General features: G+C 47.9%; 1 protein-coding gene across 1 annotated transcript in view; it reads left to right on the top strand.

Moving 5' to 3' along the window:
- Noc1 (Nucleolar complex protein 1) overlaps positions 1–18,782 on the top strand; it is a 57,205-nt gene that overhangs the window by 18,216 nt on the left and 20,207 nt on the right. Inside the window, exons 7-11 of the mRNA XM_077673948.1 lie at positions 1,585–1,851; positions 6,752–6,931; positions 10,167–10,376; positions 14,659–14,798; positions 15,566–15,754. Of these exons, the coding sequence (XP_077530074.1) occupies positions 1,585–1,851; positions 6,752–6,931; positions 10,167–10,376; positions 14,659–14,798; positions 15,566–15,754 (986 nt within the window). The remainder of the gene's footprint in view (positions 1–1,584; positions 1,852–6,751; positions 6,932–10,166; positions 10,377–14,658; positions 14,799–15,565; positions 15,755–18,782) is intronic.

Below are 18,782 nucleotides of genomic sequence, written 5' to 3'. Positions count from 1 at the left end.
TGCCATTGCTTACTGCCTCAAAATTGCACATATTCTTTTTTTCATCGTGTGCAGCATGTGTTTTACGCTGTGTGCAACTTGAACGAGCAGCTGATGCAAGAGCGGCATCAGTTCGTCTCACTGCCACCAGGGGCCCACTATGTTCGAACTTGGGGGCGAATACACTGGGTTTGATGTAGCTTGGTGTGTCTGAAGAGCCACTGTTATAGCTGGTGATGTTGGTTCTATATATGGGCCTAAGAAGGGCAGTTGGCCCAGGCTATATCTAGTAACAAAAAAGAGAAAAAGATTTGATTTGATTTGATTGATTGTAGGGTTTAACATGCGGACGCAACGCAGGCGATGAGGTGCGCTGTAGTGGAGGGCTCCAGATTAATTTTGACCACCTGGGGATATCCAACATGCGCCAAAATCCCATACACACGGGCGGTCTTGCTTTTCGCCTCCTTCAGAAAAGCAGCCGCTGCAGCCGGGAATCGAACCCGCATCCTCGTGCTCAGCCGCACAATTCCTTGGTCACTGAGCCACCGCGGCGGGTGGAAGAGAAAAAGACAGAGTGGGAGTAGTATGGTGCTGACAATGAGTAGCATGTTTAGCGCTAATGGTTTTGTATTCACTACCGTATTTACTCGCATAATCCTCGCACTTTTTTTTCTCGCAAAAGTCAATGCGAAGTTAGGGGTGCGAGAATTATGCGGGGGAAAAAAAATCCGGTGCACAGTGTTGCCAATTTGCCTTCTGCCAATCCCGCTAAATATAGCGGTCGTTTTTTGTATATGTAAGCTCAGTGTTGCCAACAGCAGCTATTTCTTTTTATTTTATAATTTACAACGTAAACAGTATCCCGTCGATCAGCGATAATGAAATTGCCGCCTTTGCTTTCTGGCGCGCGCCCTATTTCGTCGTCGTCATGTGCGTGCCCTACTTGTGAAGCTCGTCGGTGACGCCGAAGTGCCTGCCTGCGGCGCGGTTGCCATGTTCGATCGCGTACTCTTCGCTTTCAATTTGAAAGCGGCAGTGTAGCTGGCGTTCTTCCCCATGGTGAAGCGGCACCAAGCACAAAACAAAGAGATCAAAAAGTTCTCAAAATGGCAGCGAGCTATCCACCACTGACGCGAGTGACTCACTGACTGCTGCTGCTCAACGACGGAACCACTACGGCGACACGACGACACGACAGCGGGCTGCGCGAACGTAGTCTAGTTGCGCGCACGCGAAACCGGCTCAAGGACAGTGTGAGTAGCGTGTTAGGGCGCCTGTTAGGGAGTAGCCATGCAGGTTGTTAGGGCGCCTGGATGGCCTTGGATACACAGCGCTCTCCACCGAACGGAGAGGCGGCGGGGGAGGGTGCACGTTGGAGAGTGCGTTCCCCATGCGGGTTTCGCGAGCAGTCAACTTTTGCCGCTGCTAAGTTGGGGGTGCGAGGATTATGCGAGGAACCAAAAAATCCAAGTTTTGGTGGCTCACATTAGGGGTGTGAGGATTACGCGAGTGCGAGGATTACGCGAGTAAATACGGTACATAGTAAGGAGCGCTTAATTAAGTGTCCTCGTAATCTTCTCTCTCCCCTCCCCGTGTGCGCAGCTGCTCCTGTCGGATGACGAGGCGGCGCTGGCCCGCAGCCTGGTGTCCTTCTACTTTGGGTTCTTCAAGAAGTGCGTGCAGCGCTCGAGCAGGCAGGCAGACGCGCGCACCATGAAGGTGCTGCTGACCGGGGTGAACCGGGCGTTCCCCTACGCCCGCTCGGCCGACTCCGAGGGCCTGCCCGAGGACCAGGTGGACCTCATGTTCCGCCTGGTCCACCTCACCGACTTCAACATTGCCGTGCAGGCGCTCACCCTCCTCTTCCAGGTGGGTGCGCTGGATTGTGTCCGTCTCCGTCTCCTGGTCGCCACCGCTTGGTCGAGCAGGTGCAATGCAGGGGCAGTGATGAGGCTGCGTGTCCTTTGGAACTCAACACTTGCCATTTGTTGGCTGGGCACTCTCGATATCTCAGTGATCGGCATACTGTGCATCTACCGTGTTGTTGGCTGTAAAATGCGTGAGATAAGCATACCAGCACGGCTTGGAATTGTAGCAATCACTAGCCGAGGCCTACGCAGACGACCCGCACGAAAACAAGAGGGGCACGCAAGAAAAAAGTGGATAACGTGGGTGAAATTTTCACTGTAAAACATCATATGTGCCGCTTATGAAAGCGCCCATCAAATATCCTTCGCGGTGGTAAGCCTAATCGCCTCTGGCGGGGCCAACTGGCATCCCCGAGCGCTTCGAAGCTCCCGCCATGGGGTGCTGGTCAGGCTCCTCCCACTGCCGCGCGAGTCACTTCCTGGCTGAGGCAGAAGCCTCTGCCGGCGTGCAATCGTGGACGCGGTGTGAAAAAAACGCACGCGCAAGGCTCATAAAGATTCACAAATGCTTGCTGGAACAATGAAACCCAACAAGCATGAGCGAACTCGAACGAAGGCCAAAGCGGCGGCATGCGGCGGCGGCGGCCCCGCCAGAGGCCTAAGCTTACCACCGCGGAGGATATTTGATGGGCGCTTTCGCAAGCAGTGCGTATAACATTTTACAGTGAAAATTTCCCCCACGTTATCCGCTTTTGTTCTCGCGTGCCTCTCTCGTTTGCCCCTCGAGCTTCGTTTCAGCGAGCGGTTAGAACCGGCCACATCACGCGGGTGGTCTCCGCGGCTACGTCAGCGCGTCTGTGGCTTGCAGGTCGCGTTTTGCGTTTTTGCGGGGAGAAAATGCTCCATGCTGTTCACGCTGATGCCTGTGTTGGCGATTAAGCTCCGACAGAAACGAAAACAGTGCGCCAGCTGTGTATGCACGCCACGCAGTTTGTAGGCAAGAGGCTCGCTCAGACTCCGGGGCTCACTGCATTCGCGGCATTGGGGGGCCCGCGTCGCCGTTCGTATTTTATTGAGACCCCATTTCGGCGTTTCCGTCTCCCAAAATCCACTTCTGCAACTTAAATCTCGTGCCCAGTTCTCCATGAGACTTCGTTGCATTGAAATTCCGGCAAATGGGACTTTGTTACACAGAGGGTGAAAATACATGGTGTGCATACACTTGAAGTTACAGAAAATTCCGTGGATCAGTACATCGAGGGTTTCGTTACATTGAAGTTGTTACATCGAGGTTTAACTGTATAATGTATAGCCAGCTTACATTGTTATTTTGTTTCAGCATTACAAGCAACTTTGATGACTATTTCTTGAATAGCACTCGTGCAGTAAGCAACCCCCAAATTTCCACATATTTCACGTCTAGCAACTGCATTCCTTAGGCGGAAAAGAGTTCGCAGATGCGTGGTTGTCGTGCTGACCGCTGTGCTAGTTTACCCAGCACAAGTGCTTTCCGCATCTTGGTTTTACGCTGTACGATAGAAGTTTCGGTTGGTTTTATTTCATTAGTATACCAAAATTAACTTCGCTCACTCTTCTCCGGCAATTGTCCTTAGATTTTTTTGCTAGTGTACCAGTCAGCAAAGCGTCGCATGCGCACTTTTGTGGCATGACTTGGACATAGAGCTTGATACAGACTACAAACTAAAAGCTGGGTCTTCCACGCACAGTTGTCTCATGGCTTAGTTTCAACTGAGCAAACAAATTGCGATGAGCCGCTGGCGGCCGGCTGACTTAACGCTAGGCCTGTCGGAAGATCGACGAGCCATGGAGTAGCGCAGTCAAGCCGATCCATCTTGTTTGAACATCATATGAAATCGGGAAGAAGGATGCAGATAGGAGGACAGCACTTTCGAAGTAATTTTTCTACAGAGTAAAGTCGTGGGAATGCAGTGAGAGTGGTCAAAACATGGCCTAGGGATTCCAGACAACAATTTGCGCCAGTAATGCCGCAATGTTTACAAATCACTTCAGTGTCCCTTTAACGGGCAGACGTAGCCTTGCAAGGTGTGGTGACAATTGCTGCGGCTGATCAGCACCTTTAAACACTATACGCAGCAAATTGTCAAGCTTCACATAGGCTCGAGTCCTTCAGAAACTGCAGGACTAGGCGCAAAATGTCTCTCCTAATGATCCAGTGCCTCGTATGCTAGGAATCCTACATGCGCACAAGCTGCGTTTTTCGTGGATTAAGTTTCACCAGTTCACCACCACCATTGTACTGGTGAAACATGGACAATTAGGGCAACAGAGTCGATTCTAAGAGATGAGTCTGGAAGGGGAAGGTCATTAATCCAATGGAGGGATGAAATAGAGAAATTCGTGGGTAAACTGTGGATTCGAGCAGTGCAGGGCAGGAGCGGGTGGAGGTGAATGGGAGAGGCCTGCGTCCTGCAGTGGACCTGAGCAGGATGATGATGATGCTGCTGCTGCTGATGATGATGATAAGTTTCACCAACAAGAACTTCTCATGCGGCCCTTAACTCTTTCGGGACCGCTCCATAGGCCATCGATCACATATGATCGATGATTTCACGAGCCTGCAGAATACAAGTTTTCGCTCAATGGAACACCTAGCGACATCTAGGAGATAGTTTGAAAACTATAGTTTTCTCTTTTGTGAAGTTTCTTTTTTTATCGCCAGGCGGCAACGCATCAGATATTTTATTCTGACGGGCAGTGGTTTCGAATGTAAACAAACATGGCGTCATACTCGCGCGAGCGCGATAAGAAATCCGCCTCGTCTCGTCTCACATATCTTCGCCTTCTACTGTGGATTTTAACGATGAGAGTGGCAGCGAAGAGTCGGAATGCGGCTTTAGAGATTGGATTTCAGCTCGAGTGAGGATTCGGGTGTCGATCAGCCTGGAACATCAAATCGCGCTCAAAGGTGGGTGTTGGTTTCGGTTTCAATTGTCTCTGGAGTAGGTATGTGCGCTCGAAATATGTTCTGGCTGGTTTATACTTGTTCGCTAGGGTGTTAACTACCTATGGTGGTGATCTCCTGCCACCATCTCAGAAGGGGATCAAGTTTTCGCCGAGACGAGAGCCCGGCGTGTACCTGGGCGACGACATAGCCATGGCCCTAGTGCCAAAGAGATCACGCACAAAACAAAAAACCAGTTACACCTAGCCGCATCAAACTTTTGCGATGAAGAAACAAAGCATTGTGTTCGATTTTGTATATCCTGAAATAGTTTTATTCTTTTTTAATACAGTAGAATCTCGATGATACGAATCTCGCGGGACCGCGAAAAATATTCGTATCATCCGAAATTCGTATGAACCAACACAGACCAAAAAATTGAGCGCTGAAAAAAGTTTTCGTTTATTTCTTTTCTTACTTTCGCGTGAACAAATCCGTGATTTTTTTCTGTTTTTTTTAAACCCCCACGTCACAAAGCAGTCCTTTCTGGAGCGCGTAACGCTTCGCCTAGATTCGCGCTTGTCTCCTCACTCCCGGTGTACAAACTCGCTACACGCCGCAACAGTCAAGCGTGAACCGCATGGTGCGTTTTTGCACGCGATTCGCACGCCTCGGCTTTGCGCGCGCTGTATTTTCAAGGCCGCATTGACGATTTCGCGCCCGCGGTATCTCCTACCTCGGTCAGAAAAAGACGCTGACGACTTGCGAAACGCTCGAGACAACCCGCTGGCTCCGCCCGAGATGTTTAGGCTTAGCACTCCGGCATATATTTTATGGGCGCTTTCACTAGCGGCGCGGATGGTGTTTTATAGTACCGTTTTCGCCAACGTTATCAGCTCCTTTACTGCACAAGAAACTTCGTGTCTGCCTTGAGCGGCATTTTAAAGAGCTGCTAGAAGCAGTCGCTCAAGCGGCCGTGCCACTTCGCGGCCGAAGTCACCGCCACGTTGCCGCCGCCGGCCGCGGCGCGCGCAGCGTGCGAGAGGTTTCGTCGCGGCGCGCATGGAGCGTGCGGGGCGCGTTTTCGCGAGCAGAAAACAACAGCCCGGCCGTTTCTGGAGAAAAAAAGAGTGACAAATGGGGGGAGAGCCGTCACTTGCTTGTTCGGCAGTCGGGCGCCTCGCTGGCTCGTTCGTATCATCCGCCGGGCCGCGCAGGTCCGTTCGTAACAGCCGAAATTTTTCCCATTGCAAACAATGCAATTTTGCCGGGACTTTTCAGAAATTCGTATCATCCCGAAATTCGTATCACCCAGAATCGTATCATCGAGATTCGACTGTATTTTTATATTTACGCTTTTATCTATTTTTTTCTGTAGTTTTTTTACAAAGTTCTATTTTAACATTTTTTTCATGGTTCTATCGTCAGTGTTGAAGTAAAGCGTGGTATTGTATGTCAAAGAACATATAATTAGCTGCATTTTGGTATATGCTAAGGTAGGATGGTGCCTTTGCTTTATGTAATAAAAAATTTGTAGCGAGACCTCCCTTTTTCATCACTTTTTCCGGCGGTCCCGAAAGAGTTAAGCTTGCTAAACATTCTTGTACAACTCAAGTAATGCAAGGCTTCTACAAATAAACCTGTGCTAGAGACATCCCCCAAGTCTATTTTGATTTTCGTGAAAACTCCGCCATTTCTGACGTGAACATCAAGAGTCCAATCTAGATGTGGGCTTAGCCCCCCCTCTCCCCCATTGGCCAACAGATTTGGTGCTGCCTCTCAGCATATGGCATGCGATTACAAAGTGCTGACCACATGTTATGCAATGTGTATCGCCATCATTTTCAGATGGATGCAGGCAGTGCCTCGTAGTATCCTTTGTAGTATCGTAGAATGGTTATGGGCAGGAAATGGGGAAAGATCCGTATGACCTGGTATGATCGTCTATCGGTTGTGTTGTTGTCCTTGTCTGTTGCAGATCCTGGATGCAAAGAGCTCGCTGTCGGACCGCTTCTACGGTGCGCTGTACCGCAAGGCCCTGGACCCGGCCCTGGAGCACTCCAGCCACCAGACCATGTTCCTCAACCTGCTGTACCGGTCCCTCAAGCGGGACACCGAGAACAACCGCGTCAAGGCCTTCCTCAAGCGGCTCCTCCAGGTCGGTTATCAACAGAGCCACTAAATAAGCTACGCTTAAGAGTAGCGACACTGACGCACGGCGGCAGCCATTTTGGTGCCTGACGCCTGGGTGGCCAGCTTTATGCGCCCTATTGGGGCCAACATTGACGGGTGGAATCGGTCTGAGTGCCGCTTGGCGACCATGACAGCTGTGTTTACTTTTCAAAGATTTAGAGACAGTGCGCCAGTCAATGGGGTCAGACTCGTCTACGCTAGCGTAGCTTATTTAGTGGCTCTAGGTTACGCTAGAGCCACTAATTTAGCTGCACTTTACAAGTGGGTATATGTTACGCTCAGCCACTGTCGTTCTTTCCCAGTGGGAAGCGATGCAGGCGTTTTCCACCCTGCCGGGTTGAAACAGCCCAGTACAGAGCAGCACGGCATCACTACTCTGTCTGGGGGATTGAAAACTCACTTTCCACGTATCATACAGCTGCACTGCGATCCGGAAATCACGACTTATCGAAGAGCGCGCGCGCGGCGACACAGAGGCACCAAAATGTCAGCGCCCGTGGGTCTTCCCAGGGTAAACAAATGTCCTGTGATGTGTTCCGACCAATGGCTACTGTCGGTGGCATACAACAGTGACAGGAAAGAATGCCGATACTCTGAAACCTGATCTGGTGTACAGTTATCAACGCACAGCCGGTCTGCTCAGGGAATCTCTCAAAAGTTTGCTTTTGGGTTCACCGCGCTTACTTGCACAACAAATATCGTTTTTTAAGAAATTAGACACAGTTCGACCTTGCTGTAATAAAATCGCAATATGAACGTGAATTACTAAAGCAAAACTTTATAGGGCAGGGCGAAAGGAAAGTTCAGTGGTCCCGTTTACGCAGAAGACTCCTCCGACGCAACTGCATGTGCATGCAGGAAAAAATTAGGTTGGAGTGGGGTTAGAAGTGAGGGGAGAGAGATTGGCTGGCTTTATTGCAGCAGAACGCACAACGCAGTGAACTACCAGAAGAAGCATAGCTCAAGCGACAAGCGACAACAGCGGGCAGATCAACGTCGACGTGCCAGTTGTAAACACTTGCTGTTTGGGAAACACTGGCCGTACTTCATACAGGTGGTCACTGACCACTTCATAAAGATGGTCGACCAGCTTCGTTGGTCGGCCATCTGTATGAAGTGGCAATTTTCCTATTGTGTCCTATATTGCGTATAAATCTGTATGCAAAAATTGTGTACCATTTGCAACTTGCGTCAAGCAGAAACAAATAAATTGCTCTGCTGACAGCATAATTACAGTACAGTCTAGTCCACTTATAACAAAATCCAAGTGCCAAGGAGATTTCATCGTTATAACCGATAATTGTTATAAGCGCGTTGCGGAAAAAAAAAAAAAAAGACGAAACAGAGCTCAAAACACTTTATTCGCGTGCAAGCATGGTCGTACTACTACTTATTTGCAGAAAAGAAGCCATAGCCGGTCAGCTTTGGTTGCTGCACGCGAAGCTGGCGCGCTGCGGCTTTTTCAAGAGCTTCTATAGGTGCTTCACCTAGCTGAGCGAAAGGTCCTTGGCAGAAAGGAAGACCCTGAGGGAGTGTACCATGTGTTGGGCCTCCTGCGAAGACGCTATCCGAGTAGGCTGTGCAACCGTGTCGTCAAAGTCATCACTGTCACCGCCATACACAGCACGTATTCGTGCAACGAGCGCCTCTTCAGTGAGGCACCCAGACGTTTCTGAAACATCGGCCGTGATGTCTCTTCCGCGGAAAAAACAGAAGCAGTTGAAGAGGCACCCAGTCAAATTCAAGCGGCACACACGTGACACAACAAGCGAATGAGCGAGCGGGCGTGGGGTTATTGCCAATGCGGCGCCAGAAGGAAAAGGTTCAGAAGGAGAAGGTTCAGAAGGAAAACCGCTTCCATCCTTCTCTCACTTCCTCATAAGCGGCACAGTCTTGTTTTGTGAAGGGTCGACGGGATGCGAGGTGCATCACGACGCTTGCTGATGGCGTGGTCGGCGCAGAGAGCCAGCGGCAGCTTGCATTTTCAGCGCGAGCTGCAAACAGATTCAATCGTTATATCCGATATCCGGTCACTGGAGCATTGTAATAAGCGGTTTATTTTACCGTAGAATGCATACAAAAGTGGACGGTGTTATAGTTGCTTATCATCATCATTACGATCACCATCATACCACCATCATCATTATCATCATCAGCCTGTCTACGTCCACTGCAGGGCAAAGGCCTCTCCCGTGGATCTCCAATTACCCCGGTCCTGTGATAACTGCGACCAATTCATCCCCGAAAACTTCTTGATCTCATCCGCCTATCTAACGTTCTGCCACCCCCTGCCACATTTGCCTTCTCTAGGGATCCACTCTGTTACCCTTAATGTTACGGTTACCTTGCCTTCGCATTACATGCCCTGCCCACGTCCTTTCTTCTTCCTAATTTCTACTAATACGTCCTTAACACGCGTTTGTTCCGTGACCCGCTCCGCTCTCTTCTTGTCCCTTAATGTTACACCCATCATCTTCCGTTCCATTGCGCGCTGAGTTGTCCTCAATTTAAGTTGAACCCTCTTAGTGAGCCTCCAAGTTTCTGCCCCCTACGTGAGTATCGGTAAGATGCAGCTGTCATACACTTTCTTCTTCAGGAACAATGGTAGGCTGCCATTCGCTGAGAATACCTGCCAAATGCACTCCACCCCATTCTTATCCTTCTAATTATCTATGCCTCATGGTTGGAATTCGGGGTCGACTTGGCTAATTACCTCTTATTATCTTGGGAACTAATTGACCAACTGAGAAAATAATGGCATATTCAAAATCAGTGGGAAAAAGAGCAGCAAGTATGACAAATTTTACAAAGTTTACTTGAAAATTAAAAGCAGTTGTTTTAAGACAAGTGTCCCACCTTAAAGCAAAATTGAAGCTGTTACCTTAATATATAAGGGCTACAGATCACAACAATGTGTATATATTTTCTATTGTAGCAATGGCTAGAAAACAGTGGTCACGTTTACGATGGCGTGTTTACGATTAACTACTTACAAGATCGAGTTGTTTATGGTTGTTAAGTGAAATTTTGGTTGTCAAAAGCATACACAGGCAGCTACACATTTTTCTGATGGCTACATCCTAATGCGTGTCGCAAAGGGATAACTGGTGTCGACTGTAGTGTTTCCAGCATTGAAAAGCGTGAAAAATGTCTCCTGCTGCTCTCGTTATCTCCTCTTTCTTCCTTTCTTATCGTGACAGGTCTGCTTGTACCGTTCTCCGCACCTGGCCTGTGGCATCCTCTTCCTTGTGTCGGAGGTGGTCAAGCTCCGCCCAGTGCTGCTTGATGACACTCGAACCTTTGACGAGGCGCCCGACGAGGTGGAGGCCGCGGAGAACAAGCCGCCAAGCTACGAGGGCGACGAGGAGAGCGACGGGGGGGAACACTACGAGGACATTCCGGATGAAAGCGTGAGTGCGATGGACCTCGTCCTTGCCGTTGTTCGACTATGGCAGATGCGAAGAAGGGACGGTAGCACCGAGGGTGTTGTTGCTTCTTTACAGAGATCGAATGAGAGATTAAAAAGTAGGATCTCCATAATACCTACGGGAGAAATGGACCTCACTTTTTGGCCATTGAGGGGTGAGAGTGGGCTCATTACAAAAATTGGCTCCGATCCAGGCTGTGAAGGTGGGTGGAAAGCAAAGGTTTAAACGGCACCCACAACAATTTTCCTTGCCACATCAGTTAAGGGGAGACGCGGGTCTTGGAATCCCGAAATTTGGCCAAAAAATCGATTTTTAGAAATCGCCATTTTCGGAAAGTAGAGCTATTTTTCTACCGGTTAGCAAAATATCCAGACCCAGGAGTACGTATTTGAGCCATAATATCAATTTATAGCACCGACGCCCGCTAAAATCGGCCAAGATTCGACGCGAAAATAGCATTTTTTCGACGACTCGCCCCTCGGGTTCTACATGCCCCACGGCGTCCATCTTGGTCTCATTCGAAAGCGCGTCTTTTCGTTTTCAATTCCCCGCCAGAACCACTCCGTTTCGTCCATTGGTTGCGAGTAAAACCGGGGTAGAAAAGAGACGGAACGCGCCGCCCAATTGGCTACTGACTGCACGTGACCGCAGGGCGCAACCTCATTGGCTGGGCGCCGTGGGTCGTCTGCTCGGCACTCTCATCACAGTGCAACGGCTCATGTATTCATCTATGCGAGGACCGGCAAAAGCCCCGCATGGCGTAAAAATAAAGTAAATATGTCTATGGATAAGCGAAAGGAAGAACTAGCAGTATTAAAAGCGCCTGGAGTACGATTTTCTGCGTGTCTGACGACGACTTTTCGCGAGAACGGCGCCGAGACGGAGGTAGGCTTAGCGCCCCCGCGGGTTGCCGAGACGATAGCGTAGCGATATGATTATGCCTGCGGGGGCACTAAGTTGCGTCTATCTTTCGATCAGCGGCAAATAGAAAGAAAAGAAATGATAAAGTGGAGGATGCCGCACGCCGACGTCGCAAGGGAAGTGTGTTCATTCTGTTATCAACGATGCCGCGGCGGGTCGGCCCGCACTCCGGCGCGCGCTTCCTTGTCGGCAGGTTACCATATAGATGAGCGATTTGGGAATTATAAATGCTCGCACTGAGCACAATGTGCGTTAGTGACGTGATATACGAGTAGATTAGACCGAAAACGTGGTTATCCCACCTAGCCAAGCACATGCACGTTACAGAACAGTGGCGGGCATTCCGTTAGCAGCCCCTTCGCTGCAACTCATTTCACGCGATGCAAATCCGATTTGATTGCTACAAATGAAGCAGTAACATAACAAAATAAACGTTTACAACTGTGGTGCACGATCGGCACCTCAGCCCTAGTCGCCAAAGAGTGACGGCGCGCTGCCAACAGCATAAAAATTGAAGCAACGTTCTGGCTTTGCTTTTGTTCAGTTTTTCTGCCAGGTGCCATCTGTAGACAGAGGATTTCATAATTTTCCCACCAACGGATTTCAGCAAACTTGGTATGCTCTTGTTGAGCGAAAAGCGAGCTACATTCTAGAACCTTTCTTTTTTTCATATGCTCAATAGATAAAACTGTCACTTGTAGTAAAATTTCAACTGCGATTTTCTCAGCTTCCCTTTTTTTGCATATGTGCCTAGCCTTACAGGGGTTTTGAGGTAGTTTTTTTCAAAGGATTTCTACAAGTGTTATACCGTTGAATTCGGGATAAAATGAACTGCATGCTGAAGCTATTTTAATTGGCTCATTTTGCCTCAAATAAATGTTATGAGTTATAATTAGAGGTCATTAAGTTTTCAGAAAACTGTACTTGGCATAATTTTATTAATTCTATCCAATCAACTATCTTTACAGGAATATAAATAGCTTCAGCATGCATGGCAGGTCTTAAGCTACACATCCATACCATTTATTTTAAGAAAAATTTAATAAAAAGTTCCTTAAAGGCCCGTAAGAAATTACTTAATTAGGCTCTAGTGTTTTCTTTATAACTCAAAAAATAATTATACCACTTGAAAACTAATTACATATTTGAAATGAGGAAGACAAAACACATATGCACAGTGATTTTCATTATCACAGACCAATTAATAAAAAAGTTCATTTCAAGACCCACGTCTCCCCTTAAATTCACACACTTGGCTCTGGAAAGAGTGAAATCAGAGATTCGGCCAGCCATTACCTGGAATTCGCGGGGGCGGCGTCCTGAACGCAGAAGCGTCAACCTCGGCCGGGCTAGAGTGGCGGATGCCGCCGCTCTAGCCCAGATGTGCGTCAGCAGAAAGAAAACGGCGAGGAGCGTCTTTTGAAAGGCGAGACAGCGGAACCTAGCCATCCTGATGGGCTAAATTGGGGCAACACCAGCGCGCGACACAAGCGCAGACACCGAAACAATTTGGCATGCCAGCATAGTCATTTCTATTTATGCCGATTAAAACTAGTTAGCTTAGTAAGTTTGAGAATTGTGACAAAGCTGAGGGAACTTTTATAATCGCTATTTATCAGAACCAGTTGATCCTTTTGCCTTTTGTAATGCCTCTTAAAAAGCAACCGAATTGGTATTCACCAATTTAGAAAACGGAGTCCCATTCGTGCAATTTAGAAAACGGAGTCTCATTCGTAGCAAGCAGTCCGCAAAAGGTGGCGTTTCTCTATAGCGGCCAAATGTCTGTAAGTGGTCTCTACATTTTGTTTTCCTGCCCTGCAAACCAATAGTTAACGTATCTTTGCAGTACGACCACATAATTCTGTCAGGTGCCGCACGCCACGTAAGAACCGTTGCCGCACGCTGTGAAAGAGCTTTTGCTCTAAATTAACATACTGTATTTTTGCGGATATAACCCGCACCAAAAATGCGAACATTTCGGTGGCAAAGTAGGGGTGTAGATAATATGTGGGGTTTTTCCTTTAGTGCCGCTTCACGGCAGTGCGTGTTGTGCTGTGAAGCTCCTACGCTGCAACACTGACTAAGCCTTTCATGACAGTGATAGCGCAAAACATACAAGGACAAGGAAGAAAAACCAAGGACAAGCACACTCTAACAAGTGAATTTTATTAGTGAATTGTGACTTTCACCTTGCAGTAGGTGCATTCTACTTGCTAAATGTATGCTTTTTCTGTCTACATAGTATGGGATGTGTTGCTTGAGCAGTACTTTTGGTGCAGCCTTTCCTGTATCAAATGTGCGGGGAATATGCGAGGATTTTTTTTTTTTTCCGGCGAGCTGAAAGCGGGGGTGCGGATTATATGCAGGGGCGGGTTATACGCACGAAAATACGGCAACTCTGCATCTTAGAAACGAAGGTTGCATTCATGGAACAGCAGGGGGGCGCATCACTCGCTAGACAGCGAGCGGCTTGCTGTCAGGATGGGTTCAGTGTGTGAAAATCCAGACATAGTGTGTACTACGGATGAACGAAAGAAACAACGTGTAACAAAAGATTTACTCTGTATAGCAAAATGCATTTGTTATGCACCCAACATGACAAGGGAGGAAATCGGCATGCATTTTCCTAGGCCTTCAGTGATCTCAAGGGGATGAAAATAACAGAGAACTTGTAACAGACTTCTGCAGGTGCAAGCAAAAATACAAATGAGCATTTTTTTAACCGCGAAGCTCTTTAGCAAATTGTAATTATTAGTCTCTGCAGTTACCGAGAAATTGCTAAGTGCGCGCACTTAAGCGCAGGCCTTATGGTGTCCGCCCGACAGTTAACAAAACCAGGAAAATGCCAAGCTGCAGCGTTTGCCGTAATCGTGGCAACACTTACTTGCTCGGAACAAAAAAGACGCATCATAGCAATGCCCCTCCAAGGTGATGTGCAATGATTATCACTTCCAAAAAAATAAAAGAAGCTCACACTTATAGCAACAACGATGGAGTAAAGGTCATTGCAGCCGCGAAGAAGAAGCAAATCGGCTGCAATCGTGGACTTAAACCTTTGTGATGGTCAGGAAGGTGACTTACAGCTTAGCTAAATTCAAGTCTTAGGCGTTAGTGTGAGCTTTCTTCTTTTTTTTTTTCATATTTCTGCTTGTTTGGTTCACCTTTGATGTTACGAACATCAGATGATATCAGCATTTCTAGCTTCCCCAAACAACTCCGGTAATTGAGATTCTAGTGGATTTCAGGTTGGATTGTTTTTTAGGAGGCTGTTCATGTTCCTGAATATAGCAGGTCAGTGATTCTCACTCTAGTCGAACGCTCTGATTTTTTATTATTATTGCAGGATGAAGAAGGTGATGTTGTGGCAGAAAAACGGGCGCAGTCAGATGGCGGCGCTAAAGGAAGCACGGCATCCTGGGTGCACGTGAGATCAGCAGTCGTTGAGGAGCCCGGAGTCACAACAACAAGACGACGACGGACAGGGTGTGTGATTACAAATGCTGATTGCGTCATATCTGTCTGTGAATTGTGTCAGATCCATACAAACAGGTATCAATATAGCTTTATCAAACTAAGAAAACCTTATGATTTGTGCACTGTAATGGCAGTGTTAGCTGATCACTTCACGTTCCATTGCGGGGGCACATGGGTCTTTGATCAAAAACTTTATTTTTGCAGTTATGATGATGAAAATTGGAACACTTATGTAGCTTTTCATTCTGATCGTAGATATAAAATTTGTTTTTGTGTAAAACGACTATGTTCAAATTTATTTGTATTTTTATGTTTGATTTTTTGACAGCCTTTGTAAAAAAACTGCTGGAGGGATGCAGCTGAACAAAGTACCAGTGAACTGTGCCCAAATCAAGGAGTGCAATAAGACTAACGTTATCATTCTATCTGGTCTGTAGCAGAAGTTACGACCATTTGAAGTTTGGGCCTGGAAGGTGGGAACCAGAAAAACCGGAGTTAACACAATGCAGTTAACAAAAGACCTTTTGTTAAATGGGGTGATGATCAAGCACTGTGTCTAAATGTGAAAAAATCCTCCTAGCTTGTTGCCAGTCTTAACTGAACTAGCCTAAGTTAAATGAAAACGGAACACAAGCGAATGGAATGGAAACAGAGCACTTTGGAGATGTGATTGCGTGCAAGTGTCTTGTTAGGTGTTTACCTGGCTCGTAGAAATAAACTTTCTTGGGCACACCTTGTTCCGAAAACTCGAAATTTCTCCCTCCCTCTGTGTGCAGGTACGACCCCCTGGCTCGCAACCCCCTGTACTGCGGTGCTGAGCACTGCGCCATTTGGGAGCTCCGTCACCTCTGCCACCACCACCACCCATCCGTGGCCCTGTTTGCCGAGCGGATACTCCGCCGGCAGCCCGTCGCCTACCCGGGTGACCCCCTGCAGGACTTTACCCTGGCACGCTTCCTTGACAGGTGAGCAGAACGCTCGCACGGCCAAGTCGTCGGTCTGAAGCGTTCGTGCATCGTGTGAAAGCAGTGAAAAGCGAGACGAAGGCAAGATGTGCGAGCCAGGAATTGTCGGTGTAGCCTCGTCTGTCTTTGTCTTTGGTTTGTGCTGCTTTTTGCTCGATGTAGACTTGCAATTAATTCATCCCACAGTTTTGTTGATCGAAGGATCTAGTTTCTTTGTTTCAACTTGCATATTTGGATCGAGTGGTTGTTATGTGGAGCTTTTTAAATCTCTCGGAGCCTGGAGAGATGTTTTCAGGGCATCCTAAGCAAATGGCAGGTTGAGAGGCTGTTCTACTGCTACAGCTGCCTGGCACCATCTTTTTTGCTTATGGGACATTCAGCGCTTTGTGTTAGTAATGCCATATGGAAAAAACTTCAGCTGTAGTAAGAAATGGAGGGTATGCATCAATGGGCTTGTTTTTGATGTGGTTACTTAGTGGTGTTTTCTGCAGTGCCTTCGTATCTGAGCACTGGACAGCATGCATGCTTGGCTTTGTGCAGCCTGCATTTTGTGACCAAGGCCTGCAGGTGAAAGAGGCGCAAAGGTGATATCACGGAACATACAATGAAAAAAAAAATGAAAGCAGTTCCACTAGACGGGAAAGCTGTCAAGAGCAAAGCAGCGATTCGCTCTTTGCTACTACCCGTCATGCTGTTCCCCTCCCTGTCTCCTCTCTGGAAGAATTGAACGGAGGCTTGTTCAATGCAGTTCGATTTTCTCGCCTCCACAATGCTCGTGTGCCTTCTCCTGGGACAGGTGACATCCTCTTCTTTGTCTTTCGTCTCTTGTTCTGCCTGGAGCAGCACAAGCGCGAATTTTGTTCGTTTCGTGCTTGCTTTCGTCTTACATGTGCTGGAGCCTTCGTGCACCATTTTGAAGGCGTCGTTTGTTGCTTCCACGGCCAAGTTTTTTCGCTTACTGTTGTAAAAACCAACCCAATGATGATTCCTAAATGAACGTGGGGACTGCCGGTTAAGTACAGATATTTTGCCTCAAACGTACCTGCAGTTGTCTTTGCGCTAACTGATGGGGACATGTATGACCAGTGCCAGCAGTTCCAGGAGTTTTGAACGGTTCTGCCTGCATAAACCTCTTGTTCAAGTATCCTCCTAACTATTTGGCCAGAAGGTTGAATTGAGGGACAAGCTGGTATTTTTTCGAAGCCTCTGTTTGGGTGCCTGACGCTGTGTGACTGCAGTGGCTAGATACCGTGACTGCAAACGAGTACAACGACAAGCCGGGCCCCTAAAGTGGTGTGCACCTAAAAGAGGCTTTGATTAGCCTTGTATAGAGAATGCACCCTGTATATGCATATATTTTTAAAACGTCAGCCTGGTAAGCTTCACTGTTTATTAGTGCCAAATAATTTAAAGTTTTGCAGTGGTAAAACTGTTTGAAGTGAACATTGGGTAATGTATTGTCTAATTAAAGGGTAGGAAAAAAATGAATGTTTGCATATGTCTACAAGCCACTTCAGCTTGTTTCACTTCTGTGCAGCTTGGTACGAAGCAGTTGTTCAAGGAAAGCCCTGTGGGCATAGTTGTTGATGGCTTAGCCTTCAAAACGAATGGCCTTTTTTGACAAGTGTCTGCTCATTGTGCATCACATTTTCCATGCATTGGAATGTAACAGGCAATATCTCAGTCTTGGTCGTCATGTGCGTGTGTCTCATTGTCTGACATAGGCAATAGATGGTGGCACCCACCGCGGTGGCTCAGTGGCTAAGGCGTTGCGCTGCTGAGCACGAGGTCACGGGTTCGATTCCCGGTTGCGGCGGCCGCTTTTCTGATGGAGGCGAAAAGCAAAAACGCCCATGTGTACGAGATTTCGGCGCACGTTGAAGATCCCCAGGTGGTCAAAATTAATCCGGAGCCCTCCACTACGGCGCGCCTCATCGCCTGCATTGTGTCGGCGCGTTAAACCCTACAATCAATCAAATCAAGGAAATAGATGGTATTCACTTAAAAGTTTAGCTGTCAATTTCTTCACTTGGCAATACTGGAAACGGCCACGGACATGGCCGAAGCGCCAGAAACATGGCGCGGCTTGTGCCACTGTGCCCACACGCCGCAGAAAAAAAACACTGGCGTGCGTCTTCTGCTCCGTCTCAACCTGATTGTCAACAGAGATATTACAGTAAAAGCCCGTTAATTCGGATCTCACGGGACCGGGAAAAATGTCCGAATTATCCGAATGCCGAATTAATGAATGAACAGGAAAAACAACATGAAAATCACGTTGGAGAAGCATACCTTTATTTGCTGATGTATTTTGTAATAGTCGTCTGCTTTTTCGCGGAGATTCCGGCTGACATTACAATTTTTCTTAACTCTTCCAAGTGGCCAACAGCACGCAAACTGCCGAAACTGCTCAGGCAAACGTCCTCCAATATCAAAAGCGCCTCCGAGACTTCTCGTGAGGTGTGATGAGGTCGCGGCTGCACCTCCTCGCATGACTCTTCGTCAGAATCGTCGTCTTCCTGGGCTCCCGTGACATCATTAATAATTTATTCATCGGTCAGGACACCAGTCGTGGCAACACAATCATCAATCGCGATGTAATCACGATGTAGTTCGGTGACGCTGCAATCGCCCCCACTAGTTGATGACGATGGCGATGCCTCTCAGGTTTCAGTTTCACTCCAGCAGTGCGAGCGCTGCTAATTTACCACACTTGTGTAGTGGCAGCCGTCAGCATTTGTCGGAATTAAGCGGTGCGGGGCCGAATTCTGACGAATTAACGAAGGTTTGGTCCCATATACTAACATGCGGTTTGGCCGGGACCAATAGAGCCGTCCGAATTATCCGAATTTCCGAATTAACGGGTGTCGAATTAACGAGCTTTTACTGTATTAATCGCGCTCACATTGGAGTCGAGGCATTGCTTAGCATTCGGTGGGGTTGAGTTTGGAATGTCCAACACAAATCATGTGCTTAGCACGGACAAGTACCGCCATCTCGTAACCAGTGACTGCGCACTCACACGGTT

The sequence above is a fragment of the Haemaphysalis longicornis genome, unplaced genomic scaffold (genome assembly GCF_048455015.1).
Source record: "Haemaphysalis longicornis isolate Haplotype H1 unplaced genomic scaffold, Haemaphysalis longicornis Haplotype H1 scaffold_6, whole genome shotgun sequence".
Classification (NCBI taxonomy): domain Eukaryota; kingdom Metazoa; phylum Arthropoda; class Arachnida; order Ixodida; family Ixodidae; genus Haemaphysalis; species Haemaphysalis longicornis.
Note: the sequence above shows the minus strand (reverse complement) of the source record. Positions and strands in the feature narration are given on the sequence as shown.